This window comes from Salarias fasciatus, chromosome 18 (assembly GCF_902148845.1).
Source record: "Salarias fasciatus chromosome 18, fSalaFa1.1, whole genome shotgun sequence".
In the NCBI taxonomy this organism is placed as follows: Eukaryota; Metazoa; Chordata; class Actinopteri; order Blenniiformes; family Blenniidae; genus Salarias; species Salarias fasciatus.
The window spans coordinates 27,545,803-27,570,119 of NC_043762.1; the positions used below are offsets into that span (position 1 = coordinate 27,545,803).

At 43.9% G+C, this 24,317-nt stretch overlaps 1 protein-coding gene across 1 annotated transcript; it reads right to left on the minus strand.

Moving 5' to 3' along the window:
- Window positions 1-694: 694 nt before the first annotated feature.
- On the minus strand, window positions 695-24,019 carry LOC115405282 (RNA-binding Raly-like protein). Its single transcript, XM_030114810.1, has 8 exons — window positions 23,742-24,019; window positions 5,308-5,383; window positions 4,693-4,740; window positions 3,779-3,972; window positions 2,489-2,602; window positions 2,171-2,328; window positions 1,776-1,813; window positions 695-1,197 (listed from the first exon to the last, which is right to left on the minus strand). Exons 1-7 carry the CDS (start codon window positions 23,995-23,997, stop codon window positions 1,781-1,783), a joined length of 879 nt encoding a protein of 292 aa, XP_029970670.1. The 5' UTR covers window positions 23,998-24,019; the 3' UTR covers window positions 695-1,197; window positions 1,776-1,780.
- Window positions 24,020-24,317: the final 298 nt, after the last annotated feature.

Consider the following 24,317-nt stretch of genomic DNA (forward strand, 5'->3'; position numbering starts at 1 on the left):
ACAGGCAACTGTGTGAAAAAAAAGCGCCGCTATACTGACCAATCATTACTGTTTCATTGGAAAAACAGTGCAGTTACACTTTTTCAGACGCTTCCACAACTTTGTTTGGCATTTTTCACATCGGATCGAATAAAGTAAGCCACATGAACAATCTATAGATACAAACTGTGACACAATAGCAGCACATTTGTCATCTTGCATAAATACGAATGTAATTTAAAGCTCTGTTTACATGACAGGTGAAAATGGAAAATCCTCATTGTGTTTAGGGTGTCTGTTTCCAGGACAGCTTGCGGGAAACGCGTCAATGGTCTAAGATGCAATTTTCCATTATTCTATAAACAAAACTAATAGTTTCACAGGCAAAACTGGAGGTACTTGGTGTAAGATACAATCGGCGGAATTCAAAAGAAATTGAGATACTGACAAAAACAAAAGACTCAACACTTTGTTTGGGTCTTGGCAGGTTTATGTGAGAAACTCGGATGATTCATGGCTGTACAAGAGAAGTATGAACAACAAACGGACCACAGGAGCCACAGTTTTAACATGCTGATAGAAAAATCCAGACCTCTTTTGATTTACAGAACGGAAAAGATGCAAAATGCAGAACCCATCTCAAACGTGGTATGCATACCATACAGAGTCGGACTTTGTGGACAAAAGAAACACGTACTGTACATCTCCTCCAAACAAATTCATAAAACAAACCACATAATTAATAACGCTTAAAGAACGATGTGCTACTTTTACATTCATCTGTAGCTCTCTGCCTGCCGGCTGTGGCTCGTCACGGTTCTAAATGCACATTAACAGAAAGATACAACAAAGGAGACCATTTCAATATCATCAGATTGAACGTAACTGTAGTTTTATGCACAAATACAGACCATAGAAATATTAAGCACACGATATATTGTACCGTCCGTATCGTCCGAGAGAGGTCATCAGTTTGAGGGGAAATCCTATCGATTGCTCTTTGCAGGTGATCTTGCGGTCGTCTGAGGAATAGTCACACCCGGCGTTTCAGATGAAGCACACGGTCGGGAGTGCCGCGTCGCGATGAGGCAAACAAGCTACGAACAAAGTGTGGTGAGACTCCTGCCGCTGCCGCCAGTCGCTTCAGTGTCAAATACACCTCCTTCCTCCAGAGGCTGATGCTGGTTTCTGCTCTTCATGAATCACTGCAGGTTTTCCCTTCATATGTAAAAAGATAAAGAAATAAAAATCTGCAGTGAGCATTTAGTGTATACATGTTTTTGTGTCCTATCTGTCCTATCTGACCTCAGCCGAGAACAAGCAGTTCTCTGTGCCATCATTTTAATAGTGCGCCACAATAAGGACACTTAAAAAAAAAGCATGTTAAAGCAGTGGCTCTGCACCGGAGGGCGGCAGGAAGGAGATGTCAGCCAAGAGGCAAATTAAATCTCACTGCTATTTTTTAGCACCAACAAAATCAGCTGAGACTGAAAGGTCGTTTGATGGGGAGCCGGATGAGACAGAGTCCTGCTCAGACAGCCATCAGCGATAACCGGCGAGAAGCTGCCTTCCCTCTGACAGGCCGCTGAGAGGAACGGCGCCGAGGATTAAACCAGAACGTGACGAGCAGCGTCTCTCACTCACTCTCGCTCTCTCATCCGTCTCCAAAGCCGGGAAAATAAGGCTTCTTCTGCCGCGGACTAGAAGCTGCCGCGTCCCCGAAAGGCCTGATCTGTTTCTCCAAACTCCTTTTCCAGAATAAAACGGCAGTTTTGTACAAAACCGAATATATTTACCTCGCTCAGTTGTCAATGTCTGATATGTGGTTCTCCAACTGCAAAGTGAAAACAAAAGAGGTTTAACAATCATGGCAGGAGAACACATCAGTTCTGTAACTGGACTCAAAGTGAAATTTTCATCTTGAAAATTTCTTGATAGCAGGGAAACAAAGATGAAGGGGACTTTTCTGGAGATGCTTGAAGCTGTGGATGCTGTGGGCCGGCCCTGCAGGACATGAGGAGGATGCCTGGTCCCTTCTCATTAGAGGTCTACTGGGGGGAGGGCTTCCAAGAGCCACTTCTTAACAAAAACAACTCATCAAAACCTTTATCTAAGGGGGAAAGGATCCAAACTTGCAGAAAAACCCTGCAAGCTGAAAGAAAAGGGAGTTTCTCCTCCTTGGCCGGCTCACCATGTCACCGGCGCCCTCGTCCTCAAAGTCGTCTTCGCCGCCATCCGTCATCTCCCCCGCCTCCACCTCGGCCGCCTCTTCCGCTTCCTGCCCGACGCAGTGGTCCGCCACGTCGTCATGGATACACTCGTACGCCTCCTCCTGTTTCCTCTGTATCTCTGGCACAGAGATCCGACCGGCCGGCAATTAACACGGAAACATCACAGACATACGGGCTCTTCAAATGACAGAGGGATCAGAACAGGTGGATTCTGAGGGCTCACGGCGCTCCTCGCTGTGTGGGGTTTCATCTGAGACGTTCTGGCGCTCGCTCCTTACCGACGTCGGAGCGGTGCTGCCTCTCAATCTTCTCCAGCCTTCCCAGCAGCGAGTCGATTTTGGTTTTGATGTGCGACAGCTCCTTTTTGATTGTCAGGAGGTGGTCTGTCCTCACTGCAGGCACGCATTAATGGAGGGAAGAAGCAGAATTAATTGGGCTCCTGTTTTTAAAAAGACATGCAGCAGAGCTCTTTGCTGCGGTTGTGTCGTTTTGCAGCTCAGGCTAAGTTGGTGAAACAGAAACTTTAGCTTGGTGCATTGTGGGAAAACTGAGGGTAATTCATTAATCTTAGCAAACGCAACTTTTTGAAAATTTTAATATTTATAGCGTATTGTGCACCGTGCACATATGTGTGGTTTCATTACAAACAAGCAGCACCCTCTAGTGGCCCACTGTGCTAACTACACTGTTGTTAGCATGTTGTAGTTAGCATGTAGCTAGCATGTGCAGACTGTTTACAAGACATTGCTGTATAAAACGTGAAACTTTTCTGAAAATACAATGTGAAAATGATGTATTTTCACTTGAGAGGTCATGTAAATGGGGCTGCGTTTCCTTCAAAGCTGCTTCAAGCAATATTAGGAATTTCCGCTAAATTTCTTTTTTTTTTTTTTTTAGTGGTTTTAGTCATTTGAGCAGTTTGACCTGCTTCAGTCGACTAGCTAATTTTTACTTCCTCTCTTTTCTAGGGCTGTTAGAGCTTTAGTTATTTTTGCTGTTTTAACATTTCTAGAGATTGTTGTTTTAATTTAGACTTTGTAGTAATTTTGGCTTTTAGTCTCGTTTCCCGCCTTTTTGTTGTTTGAGGTACTTTTGCTGTTTTTAGCTATTTTTGCAGTTTTAACCATTTTTACTGTTTTACATATGGATGTTTTCCCCATTTTAACTGTTTTTGAGTAGTTTTATCTATTTTGGCTGTTTATCTTCTTACATTTTGGAGCAGTTTGAGCTATTTTACATTTTTAAGCCATTTTAGCTATCGTATCACTTTAGCCCTTTCATCTATTGTAAATCTTTGTGGCATTAATTTCTTTATAACTATTCCTAACAACTTTTTGCCATGTGGGTGTTTTTTTTAAACTTTTGTCATAATTTTAAGGTCCGTTTGAAAATGAATAGGATGTAAAATTAGACTAAACATAAAATAAAAATGTTGAATTACATATAATGTTGTTTTCAGAGCTGGTACATCTATGTGAGAAAACCACAACTACAAAGACAAACCAGATCTAGCAACCTGCAAAGGGAAAAGGGAATTACAGGAAGAAGAAAAGGCAAGGGGAACATACGTTTAGGGCCAGCGAAGGAGGAGCCGACAGTGAGCGCTCGGGAAGAAGAAGAGGAGGAAGAGGAGGATGAAGAACAGGCCCTGACTGGAAAGGAGGATTTGGCTCTGCGGGTGGAGGGGACGAGTAGCCGGGAGCGTTTGATGGGGACCACAGCTCGGGTTGGGGGGACAACGCGGCCGTGATACTCAAAGAGTCTGAGGAAACGTGAGAAATAAAGCTGCAGGGATGGAAATCTTCCACACTCAGACACATTTTAGGCAAAAATCAGCGAGAGAACAACAGGAAAGGGTTTATTTCTCCCCCTAGAAGTCAGTTTTTGTTTGAGAGACAAGAGACGGTTACAAGGCACTAAGTAGACACGCAGTAAAAACCATCTGAGCGGTCGAGCCGCATATTGAACAAAGCCTCGGCTCATTCAGCGGAAACCTGCTCCCCGATGCCCGCAACGCATCAAATCACCAAAACAGCAATAATGACTAAAAGCTGAAGGATTTAACTCTCGGGGATATTGCAAAGTAGAGGAAGTAAACAAACCAATGAAAATGTCAAAATGAAGATACATTCTGAGCCTGCCCGAGCAAATGACCAGCCGGGGGACTATCTGACATTCAGCACTCGCCTGTGCAGATAAAAGCATCATTAGCAAGCCCAGCGGAGAGGAATAAAACCCTCCCTGATATGACATTCATTATGCCTGTGATAATGTAGTTACTCTGCCTCAGATGAAAATGAGGCCATTCTGCTCAAAAATCATCTTTATGGAAGGAAAACCGCAGGGAAAAGATGTGAAAGCTAAAGAGCAACATGTCGGGAGACGTGGGAGAAAAACTTCTTCATCCCAGCTTCTTGAGGTGAATGAAGTTGAAAGAGGACAGGGACCGGACGCGTTCCCACATCCACCTGTCGGGACGTACCTGCTGTAGAAGTCGTCTCTGTAGTAGTCATAGTCAAAATCATAGCCGCTGTGAACACACAAAACAAATCCAGTTTTAATTCAAACATTCTGCTGTTTATTTCAGCTTTGAGAGTTCTACCCATCAGCCATAACATTATGATCACATAAGAGCTTCTTTGCCTCCCAAACACAATAAATTGTCCTGAAACTGTTTATTCTGGCAGCTTTTTAACATTAACATCTGCGGCAGTTTGAGCTCCTCTGTTATTTCATTCCCCGCCAGCTTCAATGAGCCTCACACCTCCGGTTCACTGCCTTCCCCTTCCTGGGATCTCCTCTGACAGATATTGACCACTGCAGACTGGAAAACTCCCACCAGAGCTGTGAAGGTTCAAACTGCACCCCGTTTCATTTCAGTGGAGTGTTTTTCTTGATTTGTGTCAGGGCTTCTTAATCAGGGGTGATGGCGGGTATCGAAGCCAGAACGGTTGAGAAACAATGATTTAGATGTAAAATAGCGCAGTTTCAAGTTACTCATAACTGTTTTTCTCCACATTCCAATAGAGGGAGCCGGCATACCGGCAACTGCAACATCTGAGAGTCAGTGAGGACAAAACATGAAACGGGGACAGACCTGTAGAGTGATGACAGGGGTCTCTTGGAGCAGATCTTGGGCCTGTATGGTTTGGGCTCTCCTGCCATGTTGATGTCTGCAGAGGATACAGTCGGAGATGTCAAAAGTTTAGACAGACTCGCTGTCACTCACTGCCTGGAAGTGTCCTCTGAGGCACACAGACAGCCCACGATCGGGCTGATAGCTGGTCCAGGTCGGGAAAACAGAAGCAAAAGAACCTTTAAAATTCATGATCTGAGTCTCCTGCACTCATCAAACCTGCAGTGAGTTTAATAAAAAACCCCAAAGGGAACCACAGCTCTGCTCCTAACCAGGACAGCAGACACGCTCCTCCTCCGAGTCTGGGCTATGATTGTGTTGTATTGATACAATTAATAGTTTTTCTCTAATAAATAAAAAAAAGCAAAAAATGCACCAAAGCATCAAATTTAAAGCACATCAAGACATTTGCATCCAGTTTCACAACAATATCAAACAAGGCGATTTGAAAAGAAACATTTTAGAAAACAAACACAGAATAATGTTCTTCGATCGATGATATACCATCAAATATGAAACTTGCCACGCATTAAAATGAACCTAAAGTTTGTTTTTTTGATTATAAATGACTTTTTCAGTCAATATTCTCATACCGCCACACTTCAAAGCGAGCTACATTGATCAAACGTCCATTAAAAACACAGATTTTACACTCATTTGAAAATATGAAGCATTGGCATAAACCTTCATGTTCATTAACTCTTGATAAAAAACTGAAAAACATTTCAGTTGAGCTGTGTGTCATTCATCCGCTTAAATATTAATTAATTAATCCGATCCAAGTATAAAAGATAGAAAGGGTAATTGTGGTTTGAGTTATTTTTAGGAAGATGAAGTCTTTGAAATATTGTGGAAAAAGAGGAACAACAGCATGAATCCAGTCAGAAAGTTTGTAACGAAAAGTTTGTAGAGGGGATTTATTCAGAGTTGGGTATAAAGTCGTAAATGATTTATTTCTATCAATTTTTAATGCTACTGTTCTTTGTATTTTTTAAATCCTTCTCTTTAATGAAGCATTTTTCAACTTTCATTTTAAGAAATACAATCTTGTATCAAAAGTTAACAGAGTCTGATTCACTCTTTAAGCCGATCAATAAGAAATTAGTCAGAATTTGCAGCTTTTGAACACATTTAATAAAATGCGAATGTTTTCAAATAAAAAGCTTTAATTATGAGTGGTTTAGAGATGAAGGTCCTGACAGAAAAAAAAAAGAAGAAAAAGCAGCAATTACATGCAAGATGAAGTGAAACTCCAAAGTTTCTTCATGAACCGCTTTTTTAAAAAAACAAGCAATTACTTAGTTTGGGTTTAAATCGTCAGACAGTTCATCAATGAATCTGTCTTCTGTTAAATACATGTTTCACTTTCTCCGTTATGACTAAGATCCCGTTTCCATGACAAACTATCGAGTGAAAATTCCTTTTCATAAAAGTTTTGCATTAAAGGTGCATTAAGGAGTTTCTCAACTTTAAAAATATTTATTTTCCACCATAAATATGTTACAAATATTCAATGATGTGTACAATGTGCCCTGACATATTCATTCTAACAGCACTAAATTGTCACTTGAAAGTCACAGTGCCGGTCCGGCACCAGAATTTTTTGGGGGAGAATTTGAGATGATGTGATGTAATGCACGCTCCTGCTGGCCTGATTTCCTTAAGTTTCGTTTTGTCCGCCATTACTCCGCCAGATGCTTAGTGAGCAACAAATGAGCAGGAGCTTCCAGAACGTAAGAACAGACTGGCTTCTAGCACTGCCACAGCTCCACACAGACTCCACCAGGTAGAAGAAACTTACATTTCACTCGAGCGCTACTAAAAGAGTGAGGAAGGAGTTCCCCTCTTCCGTGCACGTACATGGACGCAAGCCAAAGGCACGAGTGTTTCACTAAGCTGCAGTTACGCCCAAGGCCTTAAAGGGGCCGCTGTTTCGCATAAAATGTGCAAACTCCTTAATGCACCTTTAAAGATAGGGTCGACGATCTTGGAAAACTAGCATGTAGCACGAATGTAGCATCTCCCAAGGCTCCGCCCAGCTCCCACCCCATTGGAGGAGCTCCCGTTGGGAGCGAACGCACTGGACGCGGAAGTGCCGCACGCGCGCACGGAGTTTGTGATCGCCTCCAATGTTATTAACCTTTCTGACTGCCCGCACACAACGCGCATAGGAGCGCAGCGCGCCCGCTCCGCTTCCTTCTATTTTTCACGCGAGCGCCGAGAGCTCCTTGGCAACGTGCACGCACTGAACCAGGGCCGGTGCACGCCATTGAAATGAACGCGCAGGGGGCTGGTAGAACGGCGAAGGGATTTGATTGGTTCCTGAAGAGCGGTCCGCGCGATACGATTGGTCGGAGTTTTTACACTCCTGTGGCCGCTACAGTGGTCAGATTTTCTCCGCACTTTTTTCCGTCCACACAATGTATTGACTTCTCCCAGAGGGCAGGGAACGTTTCACTCAGTATGACTAAATAGTGCTTTTGGACAACATCGTCTACCCTAGCTTTAACAAGACATTTTGAAAATGACATTTCAGATAACAGTGCAGTTCTCCTGTTGAGCCACTAGTGGGAGCTGTTAGTTGTTTTTTTTTGTGATTAAAAAACACTCATGCGCAGAGAACAATATGCGATGTTGTTTTCGTCTGTCTACTCGCACACGTGCGAGAAATGTTGCGTTTTTCCCGGAGTTTTCATTGAAAAGTTTCCCCTGGGAGTCAAGAAGTACGTTTCGCTGACGAACTCCGTCTGAGCCGTGGGAGCAGCCGCACGGCTCTGCAATGAGACGAACCGAGAGAAAAGCATTGATTCATTTAATGATTTCACGTCAGGCTATTGTAACACCAAGACAGAAACAACTCTGAGGGAAGTTTTTAAGGTTTTTCAACAAGTGAGACAGACTCAGTGTAAAAAAAACACAATGCTGGAGTAGGGAAAAAAAATCCCCAGAAGGAGGCTTTGAAACACATTCGCGGACGGGAGTGAGTCATCTGTACGTGTCTGGAGGCTGCCGGGTGACTGACGGGCCGCTCCTGCCTGCCAGCGGCCGTGCTGATATCGCCGCCGTTACGCCGCCGGCCTGTCATCGCCGCTTCTGCTCAGACTCCGCTCAATCAGCCTGGAGAGCCGCTCAAGGTCATACACAAAAACACAAATAAAATCAAACGCCCCCTTCCTGCGCACTGACACACACACACACACACACACACACACACACACACACACACACACTGTGTTGATGGATGACTCACTCGGAGTTGCTCTGATAAAACATCAGCTTTAGGGATCATGCGGCCGCAGATGTCTCAACAGGATATTAAGTCAAGTTGCTTTGCTTGGTTTTGTTTTTTTCCTGATGATAGTGAAATCCCGAGCTGCAACACTAATGCACCCCGGCTTCCAAATTAAAGAGAGCAGGATGTCTCCGACAAGTCTATTCTCTCCTGTCGGTCGGAGGCTTTCCTCCCACTCCGGGGTCTGGACTCTCTCTGCTCTTAACACACTCATGCAGAGGTTTTTAAAGTTTGGAGGGTGTTTGCTGCTGTGTCTCCTTCGCTCGGACGGCTCCCGGAGCTAATGGACGACGGTAGAATCGCATCGCCGCCATCATCATTAGGGTGGAGGAAGGCGTGAGCGATGGTCGGCGCTGTGCCGCACGCTCTCCTCCGGCCCCCTGCTGGGGTCATTAGAGCGAGCGGAGCTCTAAAACACCGTCTGAAATGAACAACGCCACCTCACACACACACACACACACACACACACACACACACAGCCAGACCCTCATTAATAACAGTCATTATACTAATCATATACAAAAACCAGCACTGTCGTGTGTGTGTGCATGTGCTTGTGTGTGTATCCATAAAAAAAAGTAGAAGTTGGATGTTAGATGAGACAGAGCCGGTGTTGCTAAGCAATAGCCACTTAGGACCTGATTGATGCTGTAAACCGCGCGCAGCTCATCGAGGGGGAACATAAAAAGTTTAGTTAGCCGAAGGAATTATGAGCGAGCAGCGGGATCACAGCACGGCAAAACACACGAAGTCGGATCCAGGAACAATAAAAAAACCCAACACAGGTCTGAGACAAAGCAGCGAGGGCAGCTCAGGGCGAAGCCTTTAAACCCGGCGGAAAAACAGCCACGAGTCTCATCTCAGATCGAACCTTAACTCCAACATTCTGAGCCGTTCCTGACTGTCTGAACCAGCTCTGAATCAAAGTCTTATGTTTCTCATTGTTTCCCTTCATCAGAAGCTTTGTGACATTAACTTAATTCACATTTTCACACACAGTAACGCTGAAAGCTGCAGTCAGTACGATGAGGAGGAATTAAAGGCTCGGTGTGGAATCGGCAGTAAAAAGCAGCGTGGCTCCAGTTCAGGACGTGTTTGCAGTGTTTTTGCCCAGGGGCATAAATACACGAGTTTCTGACTCATATGCAAACTGCATCCCTCCACTTCATTAACCTGCAGAACTCCCAGCTGTCTGTATCTCGGGGAAAATCATACCAAGGGCTGCAGCTCGTGACAGCGTGTTTATTTTTAGCTTGCCGTGCGTCTTGGGCGAATTCAACGTGCATTTTTAAGAGGTTCAGCAACAATGACACACATTCAGCATCATCCTCACATTTTGGTCTTTTTTGTACAGTGTAGGTTGATTATTAGTGTCTGAGGTGTATACGAGACGAATGACCTCTCTGGGTCACCCTGGCTTCAACGCTGAAACGCTGGACCAAACAGTTCTTCTGCACACGAACGAACAGCTGGACAGCAACGCCGTTTCCACGCAAATGTAGTCAACGGAGCGTTTTCCCTTGATTCGTGGTGTAAGCAGCGCCTTGAGCCTTCTCCCCTCCTGGGTGGATCACTCTGATACCTGAACACATTCACTGAGGCCCGGCAGGGCACTCTGGGAGACGGCGCCATTACAAAACGGCTCCAGAAGAAGTGGCGACCCCGGTTCACGGGGGTTTGTTTCATCCTCTCTGTTCACACCTTCATCTTCTGGCAGGATGAAGACTCCCTCCTGGCACACACACACACACACACACACACACACACACGCACGCACACACATTCCCCGAGCAGGTGAGTGTGTATTTGATTAAGAGATCATCCAGCCACCTGCAAGAATACAAATGCTGGACTAAGAGACATCCTGGCTGACATTCAATCGCCGCCGCGTTCTCGCACCCTGTAAATCTGACAGACGGGCCGGAATAACCTCCCATCGCAGGCAGAGGCAGCCTTGTTTTTTTTTATTACACCTGAGAGCTTGTTTCCTCCGCCGGGGCGGCGTGACTGACAGGCAGGAGGAAGCCGGCGCCGTCTGAGGATATTTACATATATATGTGTGTGTGTGTGTGTGTGTGTGTTTAGGGGTGTGTGTGGGCGTGATGACCTCCGGTTCACATCATATTAAAATGCTTTTCTTACGAGCTGCGGCTGCAAATGCAGGCTGATTTAACAATGTGGAATGTAATTATATGCCGTTAAAATGCATTTGTTTGTGTATGTGGGAGTGGATTATTAACATTTTCAAAGACTATTTATGCTTGTGTGAGAAAGTACACACATACATAAATATAGATGGAACAAAACAACAATTTTCATGCAGAAAGCACTAAGTTTAACTAGTTTATGTCTTCATTTCGGATATTTTTTGAAAATAGTCTCTCAGTATTAAATTGTTGGAATGACAAAAAATTATGATTTCAAAGCAGAAAAAGTATGAAGCAGATTATAAAAATCAGCGAGCCAGCAGACGGAAGGACAGCATCAGTGTAAACCCGGCGCCCAGCACACACCTGCGATGTTGTGGCTTTTTCATTCTGGCAGGGTTCAGCGCTTCCGCCAACTCATCAGCCAAGTTCTGAACTTCTCCTCGGACAAGTGGACGAAGCCCGAAATATCTCCGCCGGCAAACCGCGACGCCGAGAGGCTGCGGAGAGTTTATGAGCAGCATGTGTCTCCTGTCTGGACCCGCGTTTTATAGACCGTCAGCTTAGAGATAAAAGAGCGACGCTGAAACTTTGTGACGGCGCCCATCACGCTAATTCAGTGCTATATTAATTTGAAAATGCTCGGTCAACCGGTTTGCATCGTGAGCGTAAACAGTCCAGCAGCTCAGCTCGCCATCGGAATATCAATAAACCTCAGCTTTAAGCGACTTTCCCTCCTTTCACCAAAACAGAAGCTTCAGGTTGAACCATTTACATTAACTTGCAGTCCGTCTTTTAACTCTACAGCAAACTGCTTTTCTCCGGGTGGTTTTGCTGTTTTCAAGGTCTCGATTAAGTCCTGTTTACCACGGTATTTTTAGTTGCTCTGACCACCATTTTCATGTAAATGTACCCCTAAAACTCAATAAAAGTTTCCTATGTTGGCTCTGACGGATCTCTGGTCATGGAGGACGTGTGGATCAATGAATGGCCCACCAGTCTGCCCTTCCTTAATGAATTCCCTGTACTTTAGTCTTTGGCCCTTTTTAAGGGAAATGGCTACTTGGCGGAGCTGGAGTCTGGCAGGCCGCCTTGCAGCCACTGAGTAGCCAGTAAAATGATTTTCACAGGCGCTGCAGCGCTCCGGCCCATTAGGGAGGAGGGGATGTTGAGATTGCTCCGTTTCCAGGTGGACCGGACTCGGTCGGCTGCGTCGGGAGAGAGCGTTCCAGCATCCCAGGGTGCGAACTCAGGAATGACTGAGCGAACCGATACGAGCTGATTTATGCATTAAATCCTGATGAGCATATTAACGAAGCCCGGGGCCAAGATAATTTCGCCTTTCATGTCTTCTGAGCTGTTGGCGCACTTTTTCCCCCTGTTTTCTCATGATGTAACGATTTGTCTCGTAAGCGCAACGCGGTGAAACATTCTGTCCGCCGAGAGAGCCGCTTCCATCGTTAAACCGCCGCACCCGGACCGCAACAGGACATCCCAACTTTTCTTTACTTTTATTTTAGCCCTCCAGTTTAATAAACCTGTGAGAAGAATCCAGAAACAGTGAAGGTTTTTGCGAAATGATTTAAATTCCGGGTTGTGTTTGGGTGTCTGTTTACATGAGAACAGAGCTCAAAGCCACTGAGAACATCTCCCAACATGGAACTTTTTGAAACGCCTCGACTCCATGTCTGTGCAATCGGGGGACACATTTATTTCTAAAACGTTGCTGCTGTGCACCTGCTGAAGGAAATGAACAATAACAACATTTTCCTCCACAGTATCAAGACTCCCAGTCCATGTTCTCCTGGGACTTGCTCATTTTATACTTGAGAGTCACCTGTAACAACAACCCGTAGTAACTAGATTTAACCTTCCTTGGCAGATCATAGTGTGTCTTACATTTTTAATTTTCATTAATAATGAACAGTCTTCAAACTGCGGACATGTCCCGTGCTCGCAGGCAGCGCTGCTGACACACGACGCCATGCAGCACTCATCAGGTGTATCAGGGGTCTTTTTTTAAGTACTTCATGCGGTGTCTGACCCCATACTGGTATCAGTGCATCCCGAGTTTATAGCATGTCATGCATCCTACATGCACCTTGCACTGTTCCAAGTATAACTATGTTTGAAAGGGCTGCACAATATCAAAACTGTATCAATATGCACAATACACTGACTGAACTACAGTGAATAATGTTTCCAACACCATGAATCTGTCTTCAAATTCAAATTCATGATGACAGAATTGTAAATTTAAAAGTAAAGTGTCATTAATCAGAATTAATGATACTAAATTGCAATTACATCTCATTTCACAGTGTTAATGAGTTCACAGCTGGTGGCCTCAGAAGCACAAAAAAGAAGAGAAAATGGCCGAAAACATCGACAAACTATCTGATCTGTTGATGGAGGAGCTGGTGTAAAACGGGGCAAGAGAAAGAGTACTGTTACGATCAAATCACATTACATGTTCCAAACATTTAAACACTCCAACATCATAATCTCGACCGCTCATGGTGGACTGACATCATCCCCACACGTCATGTGTTTTCCAGTGTAGCCCAGTGGGCCAGCTCTGCTCTGGAGCTGATGAGTTAAAGGTGTTTTGGGCCATTTTAATGCTTAAATAAAGCTGGTTTGTAGAGGTTTGCAGTTTTCCTGTAAATTAAATAATGTTTTTAATAATACTGAGGAGGAAGTGGAACAGGGCAGGGTAAATAATGTTATTAACTTTTGGATTTTTACTTATAATTAATCATTTTACTCTTAACCAGACAAAACCTGATACGTTCATGTTCTCATCACATGCATGAATGTAGTTTCCACCAGCAGTGTTTCAGAAGCTGGAGGATCATAACATTCTTTGATTTTTGGTCCTTTTCCAGAATTTTTTGTGCGTCTGACATCAGCCAATAGATGTTGAAATGAAATGTTGCCTTTTACCTACACAGTCCAGTGCAGCAGGGCTGCATCTGGTTGGTCCAACATGTATGAATGCAGGGCATGTTTTGTTATATGGACACTCCAATGTTGACATTATGATGATAAATGTACCGAGCATGGCACCTACTCAAGAAAATACAGATGAAGTCAGAGAGGTGAAGAACATCTCTGTGCTGTGTTGTGTCTGCTACTCCTAAAACATTTGTTGAAATAAATACGTTTTTATACGTTTTTAACATTTGCTTGGTGGTCTGGAAGTCCGGATTGGAGCCTACAGTGAGCCTGCTTTGGTCCACGAGCCTTATGTTTGACACCCCTGCTGAAAGCTGATTGTAACTAAGTGGAGTTCGCCCTCCTCTCACTGCTCTTCTCTTTGAGATCTCACTGAAACACACTGTGAGACTCTGTATCCAGAACAACCACACCTATATGTCTGGGTCCAGCCGGCGTGTCTGATCTAATGTGGCAGATGTCCTGATGCATCAGCAGTGTTCCTGCACAGCTTCACGCCGCCTTCACTAACTTCTTCTCTGCAGGAAATGCATGAAGATGCATCACATCACTGCCACCTAGTGGCCTGCAAAAACACGGACGAGTTTGTTAAATGTTGATTTTAAAGAAAACCAGGAGAGAAACCTTCCATTTTCTGTGTTGTATTATCAGGTTCTCATTCACACACAGCGCTGACGGCACTTCCTCCTCTCAGAGTGTTTACAGGATGCTGTGTGAGGCGGATCATCCTGCAGAGCGGCCACCGCCATCAGACAGAATCATTTCCATTAAAGGGTGCAAATGGTCTGCAGCACTGCTCAGGCAGGTGGAGTGTGTTAAAGTAGCACACACACACACACACACACACACACACACACACACACACACACGCACGCACACACACACACGCACGACAAGCAGAACATGAACAAAAGCACAAACCACAGAGTTTCCCCATTTCTTACTTCTGCCTCACCAACTCTCCACTGTTCAATGACTTTAGTAACATTTACATGCATGATCATAATGTTGATGACTGTTTTTTTTAATATATGGAATGTTTTTACACTTTAAATCTGTGAGGCATTCGTTGCATATAATATACAAGATGACAATCTATTGATTTTTTTGTGAATCAACAAAGATATTAAAAAAACATCAAAGATTCCTAAATAAATAAAACAATTTGTCTTCATATAACTGCAATAAATATTACTAATAATATGATTTGGAATGCAAAGCAGTAACTCTGAGAACAACTGAGGCTGGTTATAAATCAGTTTGAAAGTTATTCAGCCACAGGGTTGCACACAGGTGCACAAATACCCAAAACACCTTGCTGCAAGGTACCTGGGCAGACCCCACTGAGCACAGGAGACAGACATTCGTTCATTTAATAAATACAAACATGGAAAAAAAAAATAAACAACAGAGATGAAAAACGCATCAACAATAATCAAGTTTTCCCAAGAATCGAATTGAACCTTTATAATAATGGATTTCAGCAACTTTCATGATAAAACATCTGTGAAGCCGAACTGTAATCCCGGGTTGTCCAGACTCTCTACTCACATCTGTGGTTGCGGCGCCTGTATTTGTACATGATCCTGGTCCTGGTCCTGGTCCTGGTCCTGGTCCTGGTCCTGGTCCTGGTCCTGGTCCTGAGCGGGGCGGAGCTGCGCCTCACCGGAGCTCGAGCGTCTCTTCCGTGCGCGCGTTCCCCGGGAAAGTGTCCGGACTGCCGGGGAGCAGCTCCACGCTCCGCAGGCTCACACCGGACCGTACCACTCAGCGACATCCCGGGGGGAGCCCGACCCCCCCGCCGAAAAAAACTAAATACACCCTTCCTCTAGAAGGCGGCGAGCGCGCGAGCGCAGGAAGACCGAGCGCACGCGGGGTGAACTCTGTGACGCACGAGGGAATTAGAAAAGACTGGATGAAAAGATTCATTAAATGATAACAATGAAAAAAATATATATTCTGAGCAGGATTAGGAGAAATCACAACAATTCGGAAAGTCACAAAAAAAAAACCCCTGATATATGAAATTAAAATTAATTTGAAAAAAATACTGACAATTTTCAGGCTTCTGAAGTTGGGAAAAAGTCAGGAATATGAATTTAAAAGTCAATATTATAAAATATTCAGAGAAGAAACAGGACTGTCAGGAAAAACGTTTGAAATTTATGTCAGAATTATCGGGGCATTATGAGAATAAATAGAAGTTTGCTTGAATTTTCGAATTATGTGAAAAAAGTCTGGCATTTATGTCCAAATTATATAGAAACAGTCAGACTATTGGGTAAAAAAGATGTCAAAATTCTGAACAAAAGTCTGATAAAGTCAAGTCAAGATTGGGAGGAAAAAGTCAGTTATTAGAAGAGTAAAAAATATCCTGAATTCTCGAGAGAAAGTTACCAAGTGGAGAAAATAAGAGGTGAAAAACTTTTTGATACTCAAATTGGCAAAAAAGTCACAATTGTGAGACTATAAGTGGAAATTACTATTTCCATATGACATATTTATGTTTTAATTTTGGTCACAATTAAACCTTGTTCATATTGAATATTTGTTTATCTAACTTTTATCATGATTATTTGTTATTTTTAAAAGACTTCTCTATTATTGTCCTGTATTCCTTTTGGAGCAAGTGTAAGGGAATGTCCCTCTGGGATTAATCAATTCTTTTCTAATATTTCACTGTATTGTGTCATATTAAGAAATGTAGAATTATGAAAAATAAAGTCATCATTTTGTCATGAAACTCAATTCTGAACAAAAACTAAAAAAAGTTTGAAACAGAGTATTGGAAAAAAGTCACAATGACTAGAAAACAGTCAGAATACTGGGTAAAAAAATGAATTCTGATGCTATAAATTCAAAGTTATGAGGAAATAAAAATCAAGGATTCTGAAAATAAAAACACCATGGAAAATGTTTAGAGAAACACATAATTATGAATAATTGTGAAATTAAAGTCTGAATTTTAAGAGACAAAGCCAAAATTGTGTCGACCCCCCCCCCCCCACACACACACACATACACACACACAAACCGATTTACAAGAAAAATGTCATAATTCTATAAATATTCTAAATTCTGAGCTGCGAATGAAAGCAAAGAAGAAAAGAAAACATTTTTTTTGTTGGGTTTGGCTCTAATTCTTTTCCAAACTTGCTGTTCAAACATGTGTGTTTGGATTTTTTCATTTGGCACCAAGTGATGAACCGTCTCCCCTGAGGAGAAAATGTTACCTGAGAAAAGCCAGAATAAATGTAGAATCCTCAAGAATGAGATTATCTATAATCTTTAGAAGTGTCTCACATCGCTGCAAGAATTTGCTGAAATTAAGCACATTTCAAGTTTATTTTCTGTCACTGAATGTACTTTTCCTTTCTCTTTCTGAATTTTCTTTAACTTACTTGAAAAGGTTTTTAATGCAAATGCAGATCGACGGCGTTAAACTTCAGAGATCTGAGTGAAAAAGCTCCAGTTCTATCTGGCCACTGTTCATTTCAATCTATTACTTGTCAAAAGTGAGAAAAATAAAAATGAAAACTGCAAGCGTGAAGTTTTCCATTTTGTGGAGATGGAAACTGTTGGAGGTCTTGCCATGAGTAAAACCAAGCTGTGGCCTTCAGTTAGAAACACGGGGGTGCAGTGGTTAGCTGTCTTATTAGCTCTCCGTGTGGACTTTGCATGTTCTCCATGTGTGGGTTAAACAGCTGAACGTGTTAATTTGAGGCTAAATAATCACTTTAGATCAATTGTGTGTTTAATACAGATGAATGAATGAATGAATGAATGTGTCATCCACTGACTATATGCTATAAGTTCAGTCTTCTGCAGTCTGTACATGCATGTATTTCCGTTTTGGCATCAACACTGAGTCTTTCTGAACGCTTTCCATGATTTCTTTTTGCATTATAAGTACCGGTATATATTTTTTCTTGCAGGGTTGCAGCAGTTCTCTGTGTGATGTTTCCCTCAGAATAAACCGCACATAGCTGAAATGAATAAATGAATACATAACAAGTCTGGCTTGCTGGTGCACAAAATGATGAAGAGTGTGTTTGCAGCTTAAAATGGGGAATGCTCGGAGCTGAACTAATCGATCGGGGGGAAAAAGAAATCCTCCTGACTGATGCATGAGTTCACTTGTGTGAGACTCAATCAATCAGAAAGGTCGCGTGTCGAGCAACTTGTTTGATTTTCAAGGTTGGACTTCAAGAATATCTGGCTTTTTCATCTGCAGGAGAAATTCCTGTTTGACCTCACTCGTCACACTCGTTTAAATCGGCACCCGTTTGCCTCATTCATCTATCAGCTTTTTAAAAATGGAATTCAATGTGGATGAGCTGTGGGCTTCAGAGGCAGATTAAAAAAGAGAAAAGAGGCGAGTGTCGAGGGGTGAAGCCGAATCCCGACTCCCCAGCTGTTGAAGATGAAGCCTTATAATTGTAATATCTAATTACCCTGACACGGGGGTTTGCAGCTGTCTCACACACAGCCTGACGTCTTAATAGTGGCCGTGCTTCTCTCCTCCTCTCTTAAGGGGAGACGAGAGAACCTAGAAGCCGGTGAAGGCAGACGAAGCTGAAGGACTCATTTATTGTCTGACATCTCTGGAGGAATATTAGAAATGCGACTCTGAGAGTTTCATACATGGAGGGAAAAAAAGAAAATAAAAACCTGCACCAAATACCACAAAATCCTCATTACTGCTCTTACAGAACACGCAAGGTGATTTCCAAACATTACTTTATAGAATAACGCGGTTGTTGTGGATTTAACTGTATAAATAGAGCAGTTTGACAGCTCTTTGGTATCCACAAATGGTGGGAATGTGAATCTCTGACACCATTCTCTCAGCACCATCTAGTGTTCATCTCACACGAACACACACACACACACACACTTGTGTCCACACACACACTCATATCTCACAGATTTACTTTTATCTTATGAAACGTGGCGAGCCTTCAGGTCCTCCGGCATTTTAATCATTTCAATCTTTTAATCAGTGAAAGAAGGCATACGGCGAGGCTGAACCCGAGGGCCGCAGGGAGCGTCCATGTTGTTAAAGACCTTCCTGTTTAATGAGGCTTCTGTTGTGTGATGGACTGGTGACCTGCACCTCGCCCAGCAGGCTGGGACGGGCTCGGAGACCCGCGACCCTGAACGGGATGAAGCCATACAGAAGACGGATGGATGGATTTATATGTATGTGTATGTGCGTGTGCATGTGTGTGTCACACTTTCCAGCCCTTGGTTCTGCATCTTGTACGAAAAGTGCTCCATAAATACAGTTGGACTGATTGATAGTAAATGGTCTACACTTATATAGCGCTTTTACACTGCATTGACACATTCACCCATTCACACACCAGTGGAGGCGGCTGCCACGCAAGGCGCTCAGTCCACCCACTGGAGGCAATTTAGGGTTCAGTGTCTTGCCCAAGGACACTTCGACATGCAGACACAGGAATCGAACTAACAACCTCCTGATTGCAAGACGACTGCTCTCCCCACTGAACCACAGCCGCCCCTAGTGATAGTGATCCTCCTGAGCTGTCCAGGGTCCTGAAATCACCCATAGGCAGCCGGGATTCTCTCCAGCAACCTACAAATGTCATAAGTTGAAAATAAATCTTTTGTAAATTGGAAAAACTGATTATAATGACATTTTTTTGTACAACTTAAAAAGAAAATCTCTTCTTCACAAATTGTCACTGGATGTCTTAAAATAGCTTTGATCAATCTAATTTATTGATCCTGCAAAAATGTGTTGTTTTTTCCTTCAGTCAGAGAAGTGCTGAGCGCTTCAGCGTCCTGCAGAACAGCATGAACTAAAGCACTGGCAAAGCTGTTACTGCATTTCCTGAATTTAGCATTTGATAATGCATCATGCAGTCCTTTCTTATTTAAGTAAAAACTGTCTGACTGAGCAGATTTAAAGAACACAGCAATAGATCTGAAGAAGAAAGGAGGGAGGGTTTCGGAGCTGTGTCTAAAAGCAGAAGTCAGCATCAAAACACAAGTAAATGTGAAGGTTTATTATAGAACTGCTGGTTCCCATGCCAGCCATCACTGAATGATAGATAAAGATATGTCCATGTGAAGATTTGAACCAGCGCAGCAGGCCCTGAATTGCTCCAGAAGTCGATGGCTGATGGGTTGAAAATGCTCCACGTGCAGCAAATCTGCTGCAAATTAAAACTGATTGGTCAGAATGGTCGACAAACACTGATGAGGCAGAGCCATTCACGTTGCAGTACCGGTGTTAACCACAGTGAGGTGCTCAAACACAGCAGCAGCCTCAGTGCGAGTCCAGGCTGACACAGCCACACTGAATTAAGAAGAAAAAAAAGAGTAAGGAAGTGGAATTATCAATACATCTATGTCCAGATTTTATCCCCAGAAGCAGCGTCTGACAGAAGAAATGCTGAGTCGGCGGAACAGAGATGAACCCCCCCCCCACTCTTCATCACAGTCCGACATCTTCATCAGGATCTAAGTAGCTGCTGCCCGGGGGCCGGCCAGCTCTGTGATTGAATGTCACTTTTATTTCAGCAAACTACTTAAAGCCATTGTGTCTGCGATCCGGCCGTGTCGGGAGAAATTAAAGTGAGTAAAGCAATCGGCCGGGCCTCGGGCGTTAAACCCGGCGGAGCGTGGAGGCCGCTCGGCCGGCCCCCACCCCGGCTGAAGGATCGGGCGGTCAGGGAGTCGCAGGCCTGACCGTGGCCCGCCGCACGCCGGCGGTCGGTTTACGGTTAAAAGATAAGCAGGAAGGGTTAAAGTTTACAAGGCAGAGGAGATTATTGTGGAGCATGTGGGAGGCGGCGCTGCTGCCTCCTCCGGTGTACCGCTGACACTTACAGCGCATTGTTAATGCTCTGGATTTACTGTGTCTGTGTGTGTGTGTGTGTGTGTGTGTGTGTGTGTGTGTGTGTGTGTGTGTGTGTGTGTGTGTGTGTGTCCACATGCGCAGGAGGCGCTTCAGAAACAAGATCTCCTGCTTCTGCAGCAGCTTCACTGAACCAGCAGACTGTAACTCTGCTGCAGTTTGTCATAAAGCAGCAGATCATGAGAGCAGCTTCAGAAGGCAGGCTCAGACAGATTTAAAGAAAAAGCAGCTGCATCGGACTGACGCTTCCAACAGAAACCTCTGATCATCAATCGAAACCTGCTTTTCACACAGACCATGCAGAAAATACTTATGAAACGGATCCTGACTAAACCGGACGAACTCTGGCTCCTTTATTTTTCGTTTCTGTGTTTTTCAAGCTATGTAACCCATGTGTGTGATTACACACCAGCATCTGAGACAGAGATAATAATAAAGGCTCTGACCCCCACGAAAGCCTCGTTTACAGTGAAAACACTTCGTTTGAGTTTCAGAGAAATTCAGTGTTTTTAGAGGAAGGTTCTGAAACGATGTCCCTTCACATGGAAACGGCAGAAACCCTGAAAACGATGCGGTTAGCGCGCCAGGCCACGAGCTGGGGCTGCTGAAACCACACACACACACACACACACACACACTCAGTCTTGTATTTCTATCCTTGTGGGGACCGTCCATTGACTCCCATTCATGTCTAGCCCCTAACCCTGACCCTTACCCTAACCCTAACCCACACCACAACAAAGCCTAACCCTAAAGAAATGTTTTTGCACTTTTACTTTTTTCAGTAACAACAACATGGTCAAGAAAACACTGTTTCTCCTACTTAGGACCGGAAAAAGGTCCCCACAAGGCACGTCGTTCCACGTTTTGCTATCCTTGTGGGGACATTTGGCCCCAACAAGGATAGAAATACGAGAACACACACACACACACACACACACACACACACACACACACACACACACACACACACACACACAGAAACATCAACAATGGGGAGAACACAGACATTCGTATGGATGGACAGTGAAGTTGGATTGCTCGTCGCAGTGTTTCATAAAAGCGTCCATGTTTTCAAAAAGTTGCATTTTCAGTGACTCTGAGTATCGTTTGTCACCTAAAAGGCAACAAAAGTTCTCATTTTCACTTGAAAACGTCGTGTAAACTATATAAATAGATAAAATCATAATAGAATTATTAGATCAGTCGGCGCTTTTTGTGAAACTGATGCATTCTTTTTTTAAGAAGTCATTTTTGCAGCACTTTGTTTCACGCCGACTTTATTAAGCAACAAAAAAAAGAAAAATTGAATTTTCACACACAAGAGTCCAACGAGTTCAGACCGAGGGTCAATTTCTCGAGGTTGAACGAACCTTACGAAAAAGAAGTTCAAAAACTAGGAAGCTGTGCGCTTTCAATAGGATGATAATGAGAGGAGCTGCAGACAGGACGTGTGAATATGTGCTGACGGCGGCGTGAACGCTTCTCCATTGTTGCAGCTTAAAAAGTCAATCCGTGACTCATTTCTAACGCCGCTGCAGCAATCAGCTTTTATCATTCATCCTGCTGGATTATCAATCATCTCCAGACTGTCTGCGTTCACCGCAGACCCGGATGCTTCCTGCAGAGCTGGAGGAACCCACGGAGGACGGAGAGCGGTAACAGACGGACGCGTTCCACCGTCTCAGGTCATCCTCAGGACACAGCGTTCAGACGGAGGAGCAGGACGAGCGGCTGGATGGATCAGACGCTGCACTGTTCCTTTAAGGCAGGAGAATTAAATGATATAAATAAATTGCTTTTTCAAAATATATATTGAAATGTCGGTAACACTTTACTTGAAGTCCCCCTGCATAACACATTATAAGTACATTCATAAAGCATTATAATGCCATTATAACATGTGTAGCTATAGTTATAAACATTCATAGATGATCACAATGCCAGGACCTAACCCTAACCCTAACCCTAACCCTAACCCTAACCTTAATCCTATGTTGTATACTGCTGTATAGTGAGTTATAAAGCATTGTGATCATGTATTAGTGTTTATAACTACTTATAATGTGTTATAAAGAGGGGCTTCAAGTAAAGTGTTACCGAAATGTCTATTTGTCTTAAAATGCCTTAAAAATGTCTGAAAATATATATAAAAAAGTCTGAATGTCTAATCTGAAGTCAAGAAATTTAAACAGTTTTGTGAATTTGAAGGATTAATTGTGCAAAATACTTTGCTTTAGTTTGAAGAAGTTTTTAAGATTATTTATGTAGCACTTTATGTCAGCTGTGCTTATTTATCAGGTGCTTTAAACATAAAGAAAATCTGCATTTTTGAAGCAAAAGCACAACTTCATAAGCTCCTCAATGTAGACATGAAACATGCTACAGCTTTCTAAATGCACACATACCAAAGATTTTTACCCTGATCTCTATAAAATGGAACTGTATAAGTATAGTAAGTTTTTTTCTAGTTTATGTTCGGCTTCCAGTTTGATGAATCTCAGATTTGATGTCAAAGGGACTCTTTCGTCGGCTGATCACTGATCGCGTCACGTCAGGCTTCGATCATTAGAGTGTGCGGTGAAGCACGTACAGCGGCTGAGTCACGTTAACCCGTCAGCCCAGCTCAGCCCGGGAAAAATGCATGAAACCGAGCAAACACTTGGTGGAATTACAGATGTGACCCGGCAGCACAGCCATTCATATTTAATGAGAGAGCAGCGCCTGTGAACTTTTATTTTCCAAGGAGGAGGCCGCGGAGCAATCAATAAGTAATATAAGGGAGATTTGCAAGGATCCGCCGAGCACCCGGGAGGATCCGGCTGCCAGTGTTTTCTCCTTGTTGCTGTCCGCCGGCCTCGCCTCGCCTCGCCTCGCCTCGCCTCCCACTCTCTGCTCAGGGTTTCATCTCGGCTCTGCAGCCGACCGGCCTCTGAACACGCCGCCTGGATCTCAGGAGTTCAAACGGACCTCGCTTATTTCATCATTTCCCGATTTTCAAGCATCAAACTTATGAAAGAGACATTAAAGTACGCAGACAGAATTCTGGATGCTTCTTAAAGAAACTTAGGTGGCTCCATTCATACTCAGACAGCGTTCAGCGCCTCACCTAGCGACTGTCCGGCGATGACCCTGGCGTTCTCCCCGGCCACGGCCGCCCGGGCGTTCCTCTCGCTGGCGTACTGGACGAAGGCGTAGCCCTTGTGCACGGAGCAGCCCACGATCTTGCCGTACTTGCAGAAGATGGCCTCGATGTCGGCCTTGGTTACCACGGCCGTGTTGAGGTTGCCGATGAAGACGCGGGAGTTGAGGGAGCGCGGGTCATTCTTGTTGGTCACGTTGCTGGTCAGGGTCTTCCCGGTCATCCTAGTCCTGCACGGCTGCCTGCTGGGACACACAGAGGGACGGCGCTCAGGGCTCCACCGGACAGAACAGAGAGACCCTGCGGCTCAGGACCGGAACCAGGAGCCCTCATTAACTCTGCAGAGTGAACACGCTTTGGTTCAGAAAGGTTTGAACTTTGGGCCATGAGCTGCTGCTGTCGGTTGATTCTGTTCTGAAACCAGACACACAAACAGAAGCCAAACTGAATTGTATTCAATGAGCACAGACTAATTTGCCTCTGGAGTGAACGGGGGAGGTTAAACTTTGACCTTTGCCGTGTGCTGTAAGCCAGGAGTAAAGT